Genomic DNA, 14,858 nt, shown 5'->3' with positions numbered 1-14,858 from the left:
TTCCAGACATTGCCAGTGCCCCTTGGGAGGCAAAATCACCCCCTGTTTGAAAGCTACTGGTCTAGAAGAGGCTAACGTGGTCCAGGAAGGATAGAGAGTGTGTTTCCATGGAGCCAAGTGACGAGGGACCCAAATGCTGGTCTCTTCTAGCCCACAGGTCCGGCCCACATGGTCCATTAAAGGCAGGAGGGAAACTATGTGGTCATGTAAATGGGAAGAGTGGGTGTGACGACGGTGAAAGCTGAGTGGGGAATGATTCTGGAAGCTGCATATAGGATGGTTTGCGGAAGTTCTCAGCATCTATGATCTCCTCTCCCTTTAGAACCAATCTTTTTTAAAAAGTGCTCTGCCTGGCTGGATAGTTGTTGAATTCAGCCCCTCCTTTCCCTTGGGAAGAAACAGTGATGGGAGAGATCTATAGGAGGTCACCACAGCCCTGGCTCGTGCCACAGCCTCCTAGCCTCCTAGCTTTGCTTGCGCCATGTCCTCCAAGCCCAGGCCCTGGGATCTCTGATGGGTGTCATTTCTTTGCAGAACAAAGTGTTCATCTACCGAGGGAAGGAGTATGAGCGAAGAGAAGATTTCCAGATGCAGCTGATGAGCCAGTTCCCCAACGCAGAGAAGATGAACACAACCTCTGCCCCCGGGGATGACGTGAAGAACGCCCCAGGCCAGTGTATCCTTGAAGAATGTCCCAGCCAAGGGCCACGCATAGGCAGCCCTGCCAGGACTTGAGTCCATAGCGCTCAGAACTGCTGCCAGAATCCTTGCAGTGGTGCCAATTCTAGTGTCCAGTGAAGGATCCAAAAAGAACCCATCCCAGGAACTCTAAATGCTGCCTTCATTGATAAATTCACTCACTCACTCGTTCCTTCTTTCTTGTGATGCATACTGTCAAGCCCTGACTCTGCCAAGCATTGTGCAAGGCTCTGGAAATGACACTCACAAAATGGCCCTACCTCCAGGGATCTTCTAGTCTATACAGTAAGACAGTGAACAACTAATTGCGTCACAATATGCCTTTATAAAAGTGTGCCAGTGCCAAAAGAAAGCCCTGCAGGGTACCGTGTTTGGGAGGCCAGGGAAGGTTCTTGGAGGAAGGTGATGCTTATGGTGAATAATGAGCCCAGGGTTAGTGGGAGGTGGGAAGAGTGTCCCAGACAGTGGGAAGGACCATCATGTACAAAGGTCCTGAGGTTCCAAGAACTGAAATGATGCCACATTGCCCTTAGAGTAGCCAGAAGGGCATGAGAAAGGGAAGCAAGAGTCCGGGGTGGTGATGCTGGAGACCCAGGCAGGGGTCAGATGATACAGACCTTGTTCAGGAGCTTTGATTTTACTCTTTCTCATGCCCTTCTTCTGTTCCTTAGACATGCCCAGCTTGTTCCTACCTCTGTGCCTGGGCATTTTCTCTTCCCTCTGCCTGGAATGCCTTTCCCCCAGCTCCTTTCTCACCCATCAGATCCCAACTCAGTGTCACCTCCCAGTAGAGGCCTTCCCTGGTCACCTGATCAGAAGCCTTCAGCCCTGTGTTATTTCAAACCCTGTTTGTTTTCTTTTGAGAATTGGTCTCCATCTGTCTTCATCTTTTATGCATTTAAAGGACTCGTAGGCTAGAACTAAAACAGAAGCTCCAGGAGGGCAGAGACCCACTGCAGGAATCCCCAAGGCCGACTCTCCAGAAATGCTTGCTGGTTAACAGAAAGAGAAAGAAAACAAGAGAGAAGGGAAAAGAAAGAGGAGATGGACAGATAGCAGGAGGAAGGAGGGAGGGATGCACAGACGGAGCCAGCTCCCTGGACCCAGAGGGCCAAGCTGACAGGCGATGATGCTAGTGTGGTTCACTAGAGGGTGGTGGAAATGGGGCTCACGCGGGGCAGGGCAGGGCTCGCAGTGGCCCAGAGCACACAAGCCCAAGGGGAAGGCAGACAGCAGAGCGAGGGGGGAGGGGCGCGTTAACCCAGCAGGGCTCCGGTGCTGCACCCTGGAGCACAGATTAAGTTACAGCCTTTAAAATGGGGCTGACAGGTTGCATGGCTGGTCCGCTAAACCTGCCGAACCTTAATCCAAATATTTTCCCCTCGGGTGATAAATATTCATCTGTAACCTTTTCATTATGCTCGCCTGCCCTTCATGCTTGCTCTACCAGGGTTCTTTGCAGGAGGAATTCAACCGGTGGTGGGGCTGGCTGGTTACAAATGTGAATTTGGTCCCAGGCGAGACACGGGATTAGTACTGAGGGCTTTCCAAGTGGACATCCTGGTGCCGAACGGCTCCCTGGCCTTTTAACTTGTGGTGGGAGGAGAGCGCGTGTGTCACCGAGCCATGTCGTCACACGCAGGCCTGATCCGGCTCCAGGAGCCAGGTGGAGAGGGCAAGAGGCAGGGCTGACATTCGCTGAACGTCCTCGACATGCCACACATGAGGCTGGGTGTTTTATAACCACCATTTCTTTAATCTCCATAAAGCCCTGTAAGATGGGTATTAATTTTTTTCTATTTCATAGAGAAGGGATACGCGGGGCAGAGAAGTAAGGCCATTTGCCTAAGATTACAAAGCTGGTTAGTCATGGAGATGAGATTTGAACTCTAAGATCTGTCTTTCTCAAAGTCTGGTTCTTTCTATAATGCTATCGTTTTGTTTAAGATGAATGGACAGAATGCCCTTTGTCCGTTCTGTCATGTTCATCATGTACCAGGCATGTTTCATGCATTGTTTCATTTTATCTTCGTAGTAATTCTAGGAGTTGAGTATTGTTACTCTCTGCATTTTGCAAATAAGAAAACTGAATCTTGAAAAACTTGAGCAGCTTGTACCAGGTCTCAGGAATTGATCAAACTAGGATTTGAACTCTGTTCTGATTTTTATGAAAATCTGAGCTTTTTATGCTCTCTTCTCTTGCCTTCATATGTCGAAAAGTTGACAGACACTTTGGAAAGGCGACAAACCTCGTGTCTTCTCACTTAAGAATCCAAGTAGGGGAAGACATTACAAAACAAAAGTTTCTCAGGAGTTCCCATTGTGATGCAGCAGAAATGAATCCTGACAATATCGATGAGGATGCAGGTTCAGTCCCTGGCCTCGCTTAGTGGGTCAGGGATCTGGCATTGCCATGAGCTGTGGTGTAGGTTGCAGATCCCGCATTGCTGTGGCTGTGGCGTAGGCCAGCAGCTGTAGCTCCAACGCCTAGCCTGGGAACCTCCATAGGCTGCAAGTGTAGCTCTAAAAAGCAAAAAAGTCTCTTACTTGGATGTCTCCTGTCCCTTGCCCTCCTCTCTGCCCAAACCTTGGGGCCAGTTCTGTGCATAGATTCCACACTGTTCCATGTGTAGATTCCACACTGTTCTATGAATAGATTTAACACATGGTAAGACTCTGGCCATGCATCCTGCTGGGCATCACCAGAAGACTCTGATATCACTGGCTTTCCCGGGACAGGTTTGGATTCTCCTCTTGGCCAAGGCAAGTTGCTAAAACCAACAGACATGGTTTAGTCCCTTCTTTAAAATGGGGGTTGGCAAACTTCTCTGCAAAGGACCAGATAGGATGTGCTTTAGACTTTGTGAGTCACGTGTCTCTGTCACAACTACTCAACTCTCTTGTGGTGCGAGAGCAGCCATGGGTAATACGAAAATGGATGGGTATAACTGTGCCCCAAGAAAACTTTCTCTGTAAACACTCAGATTTTTGAATTTAATATCATTTTCACATGTCATGTAATACTTTTTTTTTTTTTTTTTTTTTTTTTTTTGGTCTTTTTAGGGCCGTACCCATGGCATATGGAAGTTCCCAGGGTAGGGGCTGAATCAAAGCTGTAGCCACTGGCCTACGCCACAGCCACAGCCGCACCATATCCAAGCCATGTCTGTGACCTATCACAGCAACGCCAGATACTTAACCCACTGAGCAAGGCCAGGGATCGAACCTACGTCCTCACAGTTACTAGTCAGATTTGTGTCCCCTGAGCCACGATGGGAGAACCCCCACATCATACTCTTTTTTTCCCCCAAATATTTGAAAGTACAAAAACTCTTCTTAGCTGTGACCCATAAAAGAACAGGCAGTGAACCAGATTTGTCCCAAGGACCATAGTTTGCCAAGTCCTGTCCTAGACTTTATCCGGAGGGATCTCCCTCCCAGAGAAGGCTCTTCACTATATGGCTTGAGAAAGAAATCAATTTTCCTGAATGTTCTGGAAACCCTTCCAGTGGGCTTACCTGTTTGTGTTAAGCATTGCTTGCTCTTGCCCTGTCTTCTCTCTCCCTCTCTGTCTCCCTCTTTCTGGCTCTGTCTGTCTACCTCCCTATAAGGGACTTTTATTTAATGCAGAAATAGGCTTCAGAAGTAAAACAGCTAAATCCCCACCATATTTGTATGGAACAAGTTTATGGAGGGGGTGAATTTAACTTGCAATTAGGTTTGGGCTCTTTCTTATGTGTGAAATAATCCCAGCCTCTGCCGTCAGAAAGCTGACGATCTGGTGGGGGTGGGTAGGAGGGAGAAGTCGGGGAGCTGGAGAGAGAAGAGTTCAAAGTACAGACCTGACGCTGTGGAGGGTCGGGAAGGAAAAGGACACCCGGCTGAGGGTCGATTGAATGAACGTGGGGCTGTGGTGCTGATGTCGGGTCATATCCAAGCGAAGGGAACAGCAGAATCTGACGGCTGCTCCAAGATTACGGTGGGAAATGGGTTGGGAACCTATTGGAATATGTGAATACTCCATATTCAAATAGTGGCATACTTGAATGCTAACAAGAGGAGTTTGTGACTCCTTAGTTGGCAGGAATGTCACCCCAGGAAAAGAGTTTTTGGAGTTATGGTGTTCATCGGTACAGCAGAGGGGTGAGAAAGCTTGAATACCTGAAGAAGAGAGATGGGTAAAGAGCCATGGAAGATAGGGAAGGAGAAGTAAGGATCAGGGTGGGACCAGTGATGACTGACCTTGTTGATTGGATTTGCTGTATTACCAACTTATGGTGAATAAGGGTCTAGAATAGGCAGGATAAAGAGCTGGCCCACATGGTGCCTCTCCTGGAACACGTGCCCATGGCAGGCATCACTAATCGATCACGGAACTCTTTCCAACTGAGCCTGGACACAGCCTTACATTCCTGCCCCAGACAGTTAGTCTCAAACTTTCAGAGCCAGAGTGTAAAATGACATGTATATTCTTGCTCTAAAATAGTGCTTCTTAACCTGGAGTATGCATATGAATCACCTGAGGAGCTTATAAAATACAGACTCTGATTCAGTAGGTTTGAAGCAAGGCCTGAGAGTCACCACTTCTCACAAGCTTTCAGGTGATGCCAATGCTGCTGGTTGGAGGGCCACGCTGAATAGAAGGCTGGAGTCAAAGATAGCTGAGCTTTGAGTTAAAAGACCCAAATATAGACCCTTGCTCTGTGCTCCCAAACTGTGTGACCTTCAACAAGTTGTCCAGCTTCTTTGACCTTGATGTCCTTGTCTCTGGAAGGTATGCTTTACCTTGATAACACTGCTCAAAGAAACTGGAGGGATGCGAGGAGACCCTGGGGAAATGCGTTCTGCAATCGACTGAGGGCTCTACATGCTTGTTATTCTTGTTAATGATAATAGAGCAATGATAATGATAATCAAGGACTGCTAACCCACTGTTAGCAGAAGCAGAGCCCCAGGATGGGGTTGCAAGTGACAGGCAGCTCTCATCAAGCACCACAGGGACTGCTAACTCATCACTAGGACCTGCCGACTAGGTGATCAACCTGAGGTTGATCATTCATTAAAATCTGGCCCTAGAAGGACTGTCTTGGGAGGTCTCAGCCGGGACCTGCTGTGCTTAGAACTGTCTGTGTGGCTGACAACACGTTATGAGCTCTTAACAGCAGGAATCACAGACATCCAGTGTTTCACCGTCCAACCCGTCTTGGATGAACACCCGAGGTTCAAGAACAAGCCAGTGCCTGACCAGATTATAAAGTAAGTGCCACAGCCCAGGGGAAGAAGTGTTGGGGAGGAAAATCCATGGGCCGCCAATCTGAGCTGGTGGCAGGACAAGCCTTGGTGCCCTTCTAGTCCCTTCTCTACCTTAACCAGCCTGTTCTCCCTTTTCCTCTTGGGAGAAGCATTATCCCCATGAGCCATCTGGGCTCTGCACCTGAGAAGGGTGACATCAGAGATAGCAGGGAAGAACTAAGTCAGGCTCACCTTGCAGTAGGGTGAGTCTTCAGGAAGCAGGAAGGGGCTTCACCAAACTGGACATAGAGAGCCTGTCACTCAGGCTGATCCCAGAGTGGCTCCAGGGAATCCGTGGCCAGAGAGTGTGTAGGCGGGAGACAGGCAGGGTGGAGACAAATAGATCCAACACACAGTGAGAGAGTCTAGCCATGCATCCTACGGGACATGACTGGAGGGCTATGGTGTCACTGGCTTCCCCAGGACAGGTTTGGGTTCTTCTCTTGCATGTTCTCCAAAGGGACATCTTTTTAACATTTGTTCATATTGTGCATTGACAATGGATGTGTGCAGATGAGGCTTTGAAAAGGAGTGGGGGGAGTTCCCGTTGTGGCTCAGCAGGTTAAGAACCCTACTAGTATCCACAAGGACTTGAATTTGATCACTGGCCTTGCTCAGGTTAAGGGTCCAGCATGGCCGAGAGCTGGGACATGGGTCACAGATGCAACTTAGATCCAGTGTTGCTGTGGCTGTGGTGTAGGCCAGCAGCTGCAGCTCTGATTCAGCCCCTAGCCTGGGAACTTCCATATGCCGTGGGTGCGGTCATGAAAAGGAAAATTAAAATAAAAATAAGAGGGGGGTAATTAGAGGAAGCTGCAGGAAGGCAGGAATCCATCTGCTTTATGTCACATTTTGGTGAGTGCGGAGGCAATGAAGCAGGGAGTCTGAGGGATCTCCGTGGCACAAGCTGCCCCACTCTTGGAGTGGGATGAATGGTCTGGCTCCCCCTCTCAGGCTCAGGTACCCTGTTTAGCACCTTGAGTGTCTTAGAAAAAGGCCTCTGCTCTGGGAGGACCTGTTGGAAGCAAGAGCTGCTTTGTGAAAAGAGTGGCCATTTCCTTCAGGGAGAGACCGCCTCACACAGTACAGGCAGCTGAGCCAATGTAGTTCTCAGTCTCCCGTCACCCTCTGCATCAGGCACCCGTGGATAGAGGATGACAACCATACAGCTGGCACCGTGCCGTGCTCATCCCAATGCCAGAACCTCCAAAGAGATTCAGGAAGAGTGACTTCGGGGAGGCGCTGGGGCACCTAAAGAAATTCTTGGAAGACACCCCTGGGACATTAGGCTGGGACCTTAGGTGTGTCCAGATCCTTCATTGAGATCTCAAGAAACGATGACCCAGTCACCACTGTGTACATTATTGATAGAAATCCAACTTTTTGGGTACCTTAAAGGATGCTGTGTTCTCACAGGGGCTTAAGATTGGCTAGCTTCTAAACCATCTTATGTGGAAAGCTTAATTTTAGATGCTACGATGCTACAGCTAGAACTCTGCCAGGCCTGTAGTTTACTGCAGTGGGCCTCCCTGGACAGTACAGGGTCAGGTCAGGTTTTGCTCCCAGGAGCCTCAGCCTCTTCCTATCTTGCAGCTTTTATAAATCCAACTATGTGCAAAAGTTCCACTACTCCCGGCCGGTGCGCAAGGGGACTGTCGACCCTGAGAACGAGTTTGCTGTAAGTATCTCCCCGACCCTTCAGCGGCCTTGATCCTTTCCCTGGGCCTCCTTTACCAACTGGAATGTGCACCTGCCAGAATCAGGGCGGGAGGGCATCTGATCCAGAGTCCAAGAAAAGAGAACTAACGTCCACTGGCGCGATGACACCCCTTCTCCAGTCCTTCCGTTGGGTTTGTTTTCTCATTTCCTGAGCCTCTCCACTCTCAAGATATAACCCAGGCCTGGCGCGAGATGCAACTTTAAACCACAGGGAATTCACACTCCCCAGTGTCCCCTGCGTTTCCCAGCCAGGCCCTGTCTTCTATTCCCAAGGGCCGAGACTGGCACGAGGAGGCAGCTGCAAGTCCCTCTCAGCTCTTTGCCTTAGACTGCGATTCTTCACATTTGGGGAGTCACTGCCCCTTTAAGATTCTAATGAACACTGTGAACCCTCCCCTAGAAAATGCAGGTGGATGCATTCAATATTGTCTAAAAATTCTGCCTGTTGAGAGACCCAGGTTAAAAATTCCCTGGACCTAAAGCCAGGGAACACTTAAACTTGACATTGAGAAAGAATTCTAAAGGGTGAGGTGGGAGTTTCTGAGGCTTGCAGTGCTTATCCAGATTCTGGGTGGCTAGGAGGCCTGGGGCCTGAATGGGTTCCTGCCAAACTCGATGGCCAGGTTTCCTAAGTGTGTTGCTTTCCCGCCCTCGCCGCCTCTGCCCACGGGACAGTCGATGTGGATCGAGAGAACCTCCTTCGTGACGGCGTACAAGCTTCCAGGCATCCTGCGCTGGTTTGAGGTGGTTCACATGTCCCAGGTGAGTCCGCCGGCCTCAGGGCCACAGCCAGCCCCGGGGGGAGAGGGGGAGCCCTATGACTGGAAAAAGGACACACGCTGCTCGAAGCCACTGCAGGAGTCTAGGAATTCCAGTGCAGGAAGGGACCTGAGGACCGTCCAGTTTACCTGCTTTCAGATTTTTGTATTTTTTAGCATTGGATAACTCTTTCTTTCCTCCTGCAAATGAAAGATACTATAGAATCCAGTAAAAAATCTGATGAATGGGGAGCTTCCGTGGTTGTGTGCAGCAGGGAGGCAGAGGGCCTGGAACCCTACTGACACAATTCCCTCTCATATCCACCTGCCCAGCAGCCCTTTGGGGCCCCTCTGCAGAATTCCCCTATGAACCCATTTTATAGTTGAATAAACTGAGGCTCAGAGAAAGGAAGCCATGCAGAGGCAGAGCTCTGGCTCCAATGCGGGTATTTGGACTCCATGGTGCATATAGCATGTATTTTGCTTCTCGACAAACTTCAGGGTCTCCATGTCCTCAAACAACTGAGGGTCTCCCAGGATGTAAAGGAAAGGCCAGAGTGACTGTGAGGAAACCTGAGAAGCAGGGACACATTCAGAGAGTCCTTTTCACCTATTCATTCAATGAACATTTAATGAGTACTTAACACATGTGAAGCACCTAGAGATTTTGCAACGTCGCTTACATTCTAGTGGGGACAACACACTGAAAAGCGAAGTAAATAAATACTAGGTCAGGAGGAGATAGTTGCTATGGAGGAAAATAAAAGAGAAAGGTGATGAAGGGGGTATTTTAAGTAGTGTGGTAAGAGGAAGCCTCTGCCAAATGGCTTTTGAGCAAAAGCCTGAAGGAGCTGAGGGAGTGATCCATGCAGACAATCGAAGAGAAGAACATTCTAGCAGAGGGAAAGCAAGTGCAAAGACCCTGAGACAGAACGTGCTTGTGTCTGAATGAGAACAAGGCGGGGAGGAGGAGGCATCTGGGAGCAGATCCTGTAGGGCCTTGTGGGCGCCATAAGGACCTGGACTTTCCCACTCTGTGAGCCGGAGCCACGAGCAGAGAAGGGACACAGTCTGGCTGACATTGCCCGGCGGCTGTATGATCAGCATTGAGACCGACCCTCTCCAGCCTTTAGGGCCCCCAGCAACCAGCTGGCCCCTCAGTGTCCTTTTCACAGGCGTGGCCTAGACCTTAAGGAAAATATGATAGCGTTGATGAGATGGACAGACAGTGTTGAGCGTGTGCTAAACTGTACCTGTGTGACCTCGTTTCGACCCCTCAACAATGCAGCAATGCAGAGATCCCGTTCTCCCGTCTTACAGATGAGGGAGCCGAGGCGCAGAGCCAGTTAGTGGGTTGTTCAAGGTTAGTAAAGAGGCGAGGGTTGACTGGAACCTGCCGCATCAGGCCCCCAGATGGACTCTCTCCTTTTTCCTCCATGTGTGTGCTTCCCGCCCACCCCAACGATCAGTGCCCCGGAGAGGAAGAGACTACCCACGCCCTTTATTCAGGGGACAACTTGGTGCATGATAAGTGTGGACAGTATCCCAGTATAGCCGTTCCTCGGTATCTGAGTGGGTTGGTTCCAGAGTCTTCACGGACGGCAACCTCTGCCAATGTTCATGTCCCTTCCGTAAAAGGGCATTAAGCACAATGCGTGCAGCTGGTCCTCCGTGTCCGCAGTGGGCTGAGTCCGAGGATGCAAAGCCCCCAGGTGTGGAGGGCCGACTCTCGCATATTCCCCTCACAGCAAGATGGGCGAGGACTGTACACCTTTACGGCCAATAAGGATCCTGAGGCTCAGCCTAGGAAAGAGACCAGAGACCGGAGCCCTTGCCCAGGTCCTAACAGCCAGTGTCAGGCGAGGTTGGTAGCGGAGCTGGGTCTGCACGTGGGAGAGAAGCCTGGCTCCGGAGGTGGGGCCCTGGAGCTCTCTCCCGGCACAGCCCCCGTTCCCTTAGGTGCAGGGCTTACCCTGTTGTTGGGACAGCACGTGTGTGACCCGCAGCGGGGGCGGCACAGAGGAGACAGTCGCTAAGCGGAGGCATCTCCATGATCGTGGTCAGCGCCGCTGTCCTCGTTACCAGCTCCTGACACCCAGGTCTCCCACCAAATAGGTGACCCCATCAGGCTGCTCTGAGAGTGCACAGGTGTCTGGGGGTGAGAAGCCAGAGGCATTTTCATTCTCATTCTCCTTTCCTGATGCCTGTACTGAGGATAAGGCTTGGGGATTCAAAAATAGCTTCAGGAATGTGGAGGCAAGCCAGTCAATAGAGCTTTCTGTTTTTAATAATTCTCCATAAAGCCTGCTGTCTTAGACATGCCGGCCTATTACTGAAATCCAGGTGTGGTGCTGGGCTCGATCCAAATGGTTGTGGCAGACTTTCCTTAGAACTCAGTCTAGACCTTGGCTTGGAGGAGAGGTTGGCCTGCGGGGTTGGTCTGTGTGGTGGACAGAGACCAGGCAGTGGATTCCAGCCTGTGGAATACAGGCTGCAGACCCCACCAGGCCAAGCAGCCTTCCTCTGCAGCTCCGGGCATGTGTGTGCATGTCTGAATGTGTATGTGTGGCAGAAAGAAAGGGTGACAGTGACACACACACACACACACAGCCTCCAGGGCCTTCTCCCTACAGAGACAAAAATGTCCAGAAACAGGGAAAGGAGATGAGGAGGCTAGGATTTCACAGGGATTTAAGGACATGGTTATAAAAAGATGACCAAGAACATGGCTTTAGAGACTGGTTCTGCCCTTCTCGTGTAGCCAAGAGTTACAGTAACTAGCAGGTACAATTGAAAAAACAAAACCAAAAACAACACCCTCTACAGTGAGTCCAGTGTCATATTATCTGGCATGATCTTGGCTACGTCCCCAGAAGGCAAGCCCCATAGCACCACCCCTCCTCCCTGGGGACCGTTGCCATTCCCTGTCCTGAGGCCTGTGGGAGGTAATAACAGCGCCTCCCAGTGACTCTCTGAAAAAGATTTTCTTCTCCTCATTTTACCCATGAGTCAACTAAAGCTCAGACGTTTTAAGAAACTTGCCCAAGGTCACACAGCTAGAAAAGATGGCTGAGACTAGGGGTTTGAATTTGCTTCGTTTCGTTCAAGAGGTCAGGAAACAGTGATCTGTGCGCCAGACCCCACCTGCACCTATTTTTATAAATAATCGGTACTGGAACAAACATGCATGCTGATTTACATATTGCTTGTGGCTGTTTACTTCCTACAATCACAGAGTTGAGTTGTTGCCACAGGCAGCATCTGGCCCTTTCACAAAAGAAGTTTGCCGACTTCTTAAACAAGAAGATCTCAAGCTCTAGGGAACCACTGTTTTGCCAGCTAGCACCTGATGGCACTCTGTTTATTGTGCTTTCTAAGAGGTGTTGAAGAGATGTTTCATTTTATTCTTCCAAATAAACCAAATCTACCTTGGAGCAAACCATGTAACCGCCAGTCTGGGGACCGGCTATGGGCCAGGCTGGGAGATCACATCACCAGCTGTTCTAATCCCTCTGGCTAGGTGCTCACACATAGTAGGTACAAAGCCAATACCAGATGGGTTGAATTGGAGCCTATTTCACCAGGTAATAAGAAGAAAAACCCTTCTGTGGCGTGGTAGGTTCAATTCCTGGCCTAGGAACTTCTGCATGCCATAGGCAAGGCCAAAAAACAAAAACAGACCAAAAAAAGAAGAAAAACCCTGTCTGGAGCATATCCAGTCCCTGAAACCCAGCGAATGCCTGACACTTCCTGCCTCCAGCTCCCCAGGGAAATCCCTTGCTCACTAGGCAGAAATCCAGCCCGTCTCTCCCCAGACAGCAGACGGTCCCGGAGCTCAGCAATTACCACAAGGGCCTGCCACAGCCCCTCGGGGAGCATCGCCTCATTTGAATTCCAGTCCCAAATGCAAGCAATACCAACGATTCTGTCTGACTTCAAAGTGCCCACTCAGGCCCTTTCTTCTGGGCAATCTTGTTTCCCACAGACCACGATTAGCCCTCTGGAGAACGCCATCGAGACCATGTCCACGGCCAACGAGAAGATCCTGATGATGATCAACCAGTACCAGAGTGACGAGAGCCTCCCCATCAACCCGCTCTCCATGCTCCTCAACGGCATCGTGGACCCGGCTGTCATGGGAGGGTTCGCCAAGTATGAGAAGGTGAGGGCTTCCCTCTCCAGGCCCTGGTGGGGCCAGAGCGGTGGCAGGAGGGCCCAGGAGCAGACACAGCCGCCACTCATCTTACTGTGGCTGTTTGGAGCTCGGACACCTAGAGGTCCCATAGCCTCCCTCTCACCCTCCATCCCAGGCTCGGGGGTGACCGTGAGCCAGATCATAAAAATCACGTGCCACCAGTCAACGTGCATGCCGCTCGTGTAAAGCCATCTCCTCTCCTGGTGATGGAAGTGACCTCTACAAATGGGAAGAAACAAAACCCAGAATCTGTGAAAATACCGAGGGGGTGGGAGGTCAACTCCAAGGGGGTGGCTGTTATAATCTAGATATAGTCTAGATATCCAGCTCAGGAGCTCCCTCCACAGATCCCCACACATTCAGATTTTGTTCTGAGCCTCCGGGTATCCATGGCAAGAAGGGGAAGACCATCAGTTACATGAATCACATTTTCCATGGCGGGGGCAGAGGGGAATAACAGTTTCTCAGTAGGGACATAGCTTTTCCCATCACTGAAATAGAACAGGAAGGCCTTATTTGGTTTTCACCTCGGCCAAACATTAATGGGATTATGAGGGGGAAATGGACCCCTCCTTCTCATAAATCTCACGACGGGTTCCCTATTCTCTTTTCTCTGTCACCCACTGATGGAAAACTAAGAAAACGACACACACAGCAGTATAATTCAGAGACAGTGATTCCAGTCCGTCCCTCCAGCTAACCTCGAGAACCTCAGATGGTCACCACTGGGAACTCTTTGTGCAGCCTCGAGGGGTGATAAGATACTGTCTGCACACATGTGCACACACTGAGAACACGAGCCCCGCAGAGCCGGGGCTGCCGAGGGCACACACGGTGAGGGAGCTGGCGAGGCGCGCTGGAAAGCCCCCCAGGTGAAATTCCTTACGGAGTCTCTCCCCAGGGGCAGTGCGGCCTTGGATGCTCCGCCGAATCCCCTGCAGGGCTTCCTGACACTCAGCTGCCCTCACCCACCCCCACCCCCACCTCCAGAGGTTCTGATTCAGTAGGTCCGGATGCAGCCTGAGACTCTGCGTCTCTGACAAATTCCCAGGGGATGCTGTTGTTGCTGGTCCAGAGACCCCACTGGAAGAACTACTTCCCTGGGGTGCGTGACCCTTTCCCAGTGGTTACTGGTCGGAGCTTCCAGAGGGCAAATGTCAGTGCCTAGTGGTCCCTGACTATTGCCTGTCCAAGCAGGAATCGCCTCATTCCTGCCCTTTCCAATGGGATCCTTGCCCAGTGCCAGACAGCTGGGTTGTGGGGTCCATGCCAAAGGAACAGGAAACCCCCAATGTCTGTCTGTCCTCCTAGGCCTTCTTCACTGAAGAGTACATCAGGGACCACCCCGAGGACCAGGACAAGCTGAGTCGCCTCAAGGACCTGATTGCATGGCAGGTAAAGCAGAGCTGGACTGGGGAGGAGCCAGCCCTGGCTCTCCCTGCCGCTCCCTGCTCTCCTTGCCCTCTGCTAGCCACTGGCTGCTACGGCCTAGTTTCACCTGTCCACCTGGCCTTTGCCCTTTGGCCCTTTGGCCCTTGTTCTGACTCCGTCATCACCCGAGCAGTGCATCGTGGGAACAGAACTTGGGGCACTGCACCCTTGGGGCGCTCCACTGGCACTAGACAGCCGTGCTGTGCGGCTGCACGTTGCTAAGACCCCTGTCGGCTGTGGAACTCAGCAGGTGGCTTCTCCCAGTGGGCCTGAACTGAAAGCCAGGCTCCCACACCCCTACTGCCAGCCACGTCCCCCCTCCCAGCCCCCGCCAATCAGGTAATAGAAAACTTCAGCCCCACCCCCACCTCTCCTCCTTCTCAGACTGACCCAGTTTGTTGCAGATAATGCTCAGATGGAAAATAATCCAGGCCTTGGTCTGGTTGGTCTTCGGTAGAAGGGCCTGTGCTCTGCACAAGGTGCTAAGCCCTCCTGAGCCTTGGAGGGCCTGTCCCTCCCGCCTGCTTTCTCCTGCTTTCCACGTGTCTCCCATCCCTCCTCCCCTCCTGGCACCCTGTCCCTCTGTCCGCAGGACCTCCTTCTGTCCTCCTCCTCTCCTGGAAGTTCTCTGCTTCTGCCCCTCCCCTCTGGCTCCTGCCTCTCCCTGCCTCCCCCTCTCACCTCTCCGGGCTCTGCTTCCCTTCCTCTTTCTCCACCGCCCTCCCTCCTTCTCCGCTGTTTCTCTGGCTTCCTCCCCTGTGTTT

At 51.3% G+C, this 14,858-nt stretch overlaps 1 protein-coding gene across 7 annotated transcripts in view; it reads left to right on the top strand.

Moving 5' to 3' along the window:
* Nucleotides 1-14,858, top strand: part of DOCK2 (dedicator of cytokinesis 2) — a 425,062-nt gene that overhangs the window by 395,348 nt on the left and 14,856 nt on the right. For all 7 annotated transcript variants that reach the window (XM_085001779.1, XM_085001778.1, XM_085001782.1 and 4 more), the window contains 6 exons: nucleotides 535-676; nucleotides 5,874-5,955; nucleotides 7,585-7,669; nucleotides 8,386-8,472; nucleotides 12,454-12,630; nucleotides 13,975-14,058. In XM_085001779.1, the coding sequence (XP_084857905.1) occupies nucleotides 535-676; nucleotides 5,874-5,955; nucleotides 7,585-7,669; nucleotides 8,386-8,472; nucleotides 12,454-12,630; nucleotides 13,975-14,058 (657 nt within the window). The remainder of the gene's footprint in view (nucleotides 1-534; nucleotides 677-5,873; nucleotides 5,956-7,584; nucleotides 7,670-8,385; nucleotides 8,473-12,453; nucleotides 12,631-13,974; nucleotides 14,059-14,858) is intronic.

This window comes from Sus scrofa, chromosome 16 (assembly GCF_054392235.1).
Source record: "Sus scrofa isolate SSC_HxYL_T2T_F1_AM1 chromosome 16, Sscrofa_HxYL_maternal_Yorkshire_Landrace_v2.0, whole genome shotgun sequence".
NCBI lineage: Eukaryota > Metazoa > Chordata > Mammalia > Artiodactyla > Suidae > Sus > Sus scrofa.
The sequence above is the reverse complement of the archived record's forward strand: the minus strand, read 5'-3'. Positions and strand labels throughout refer to the sequence as shown.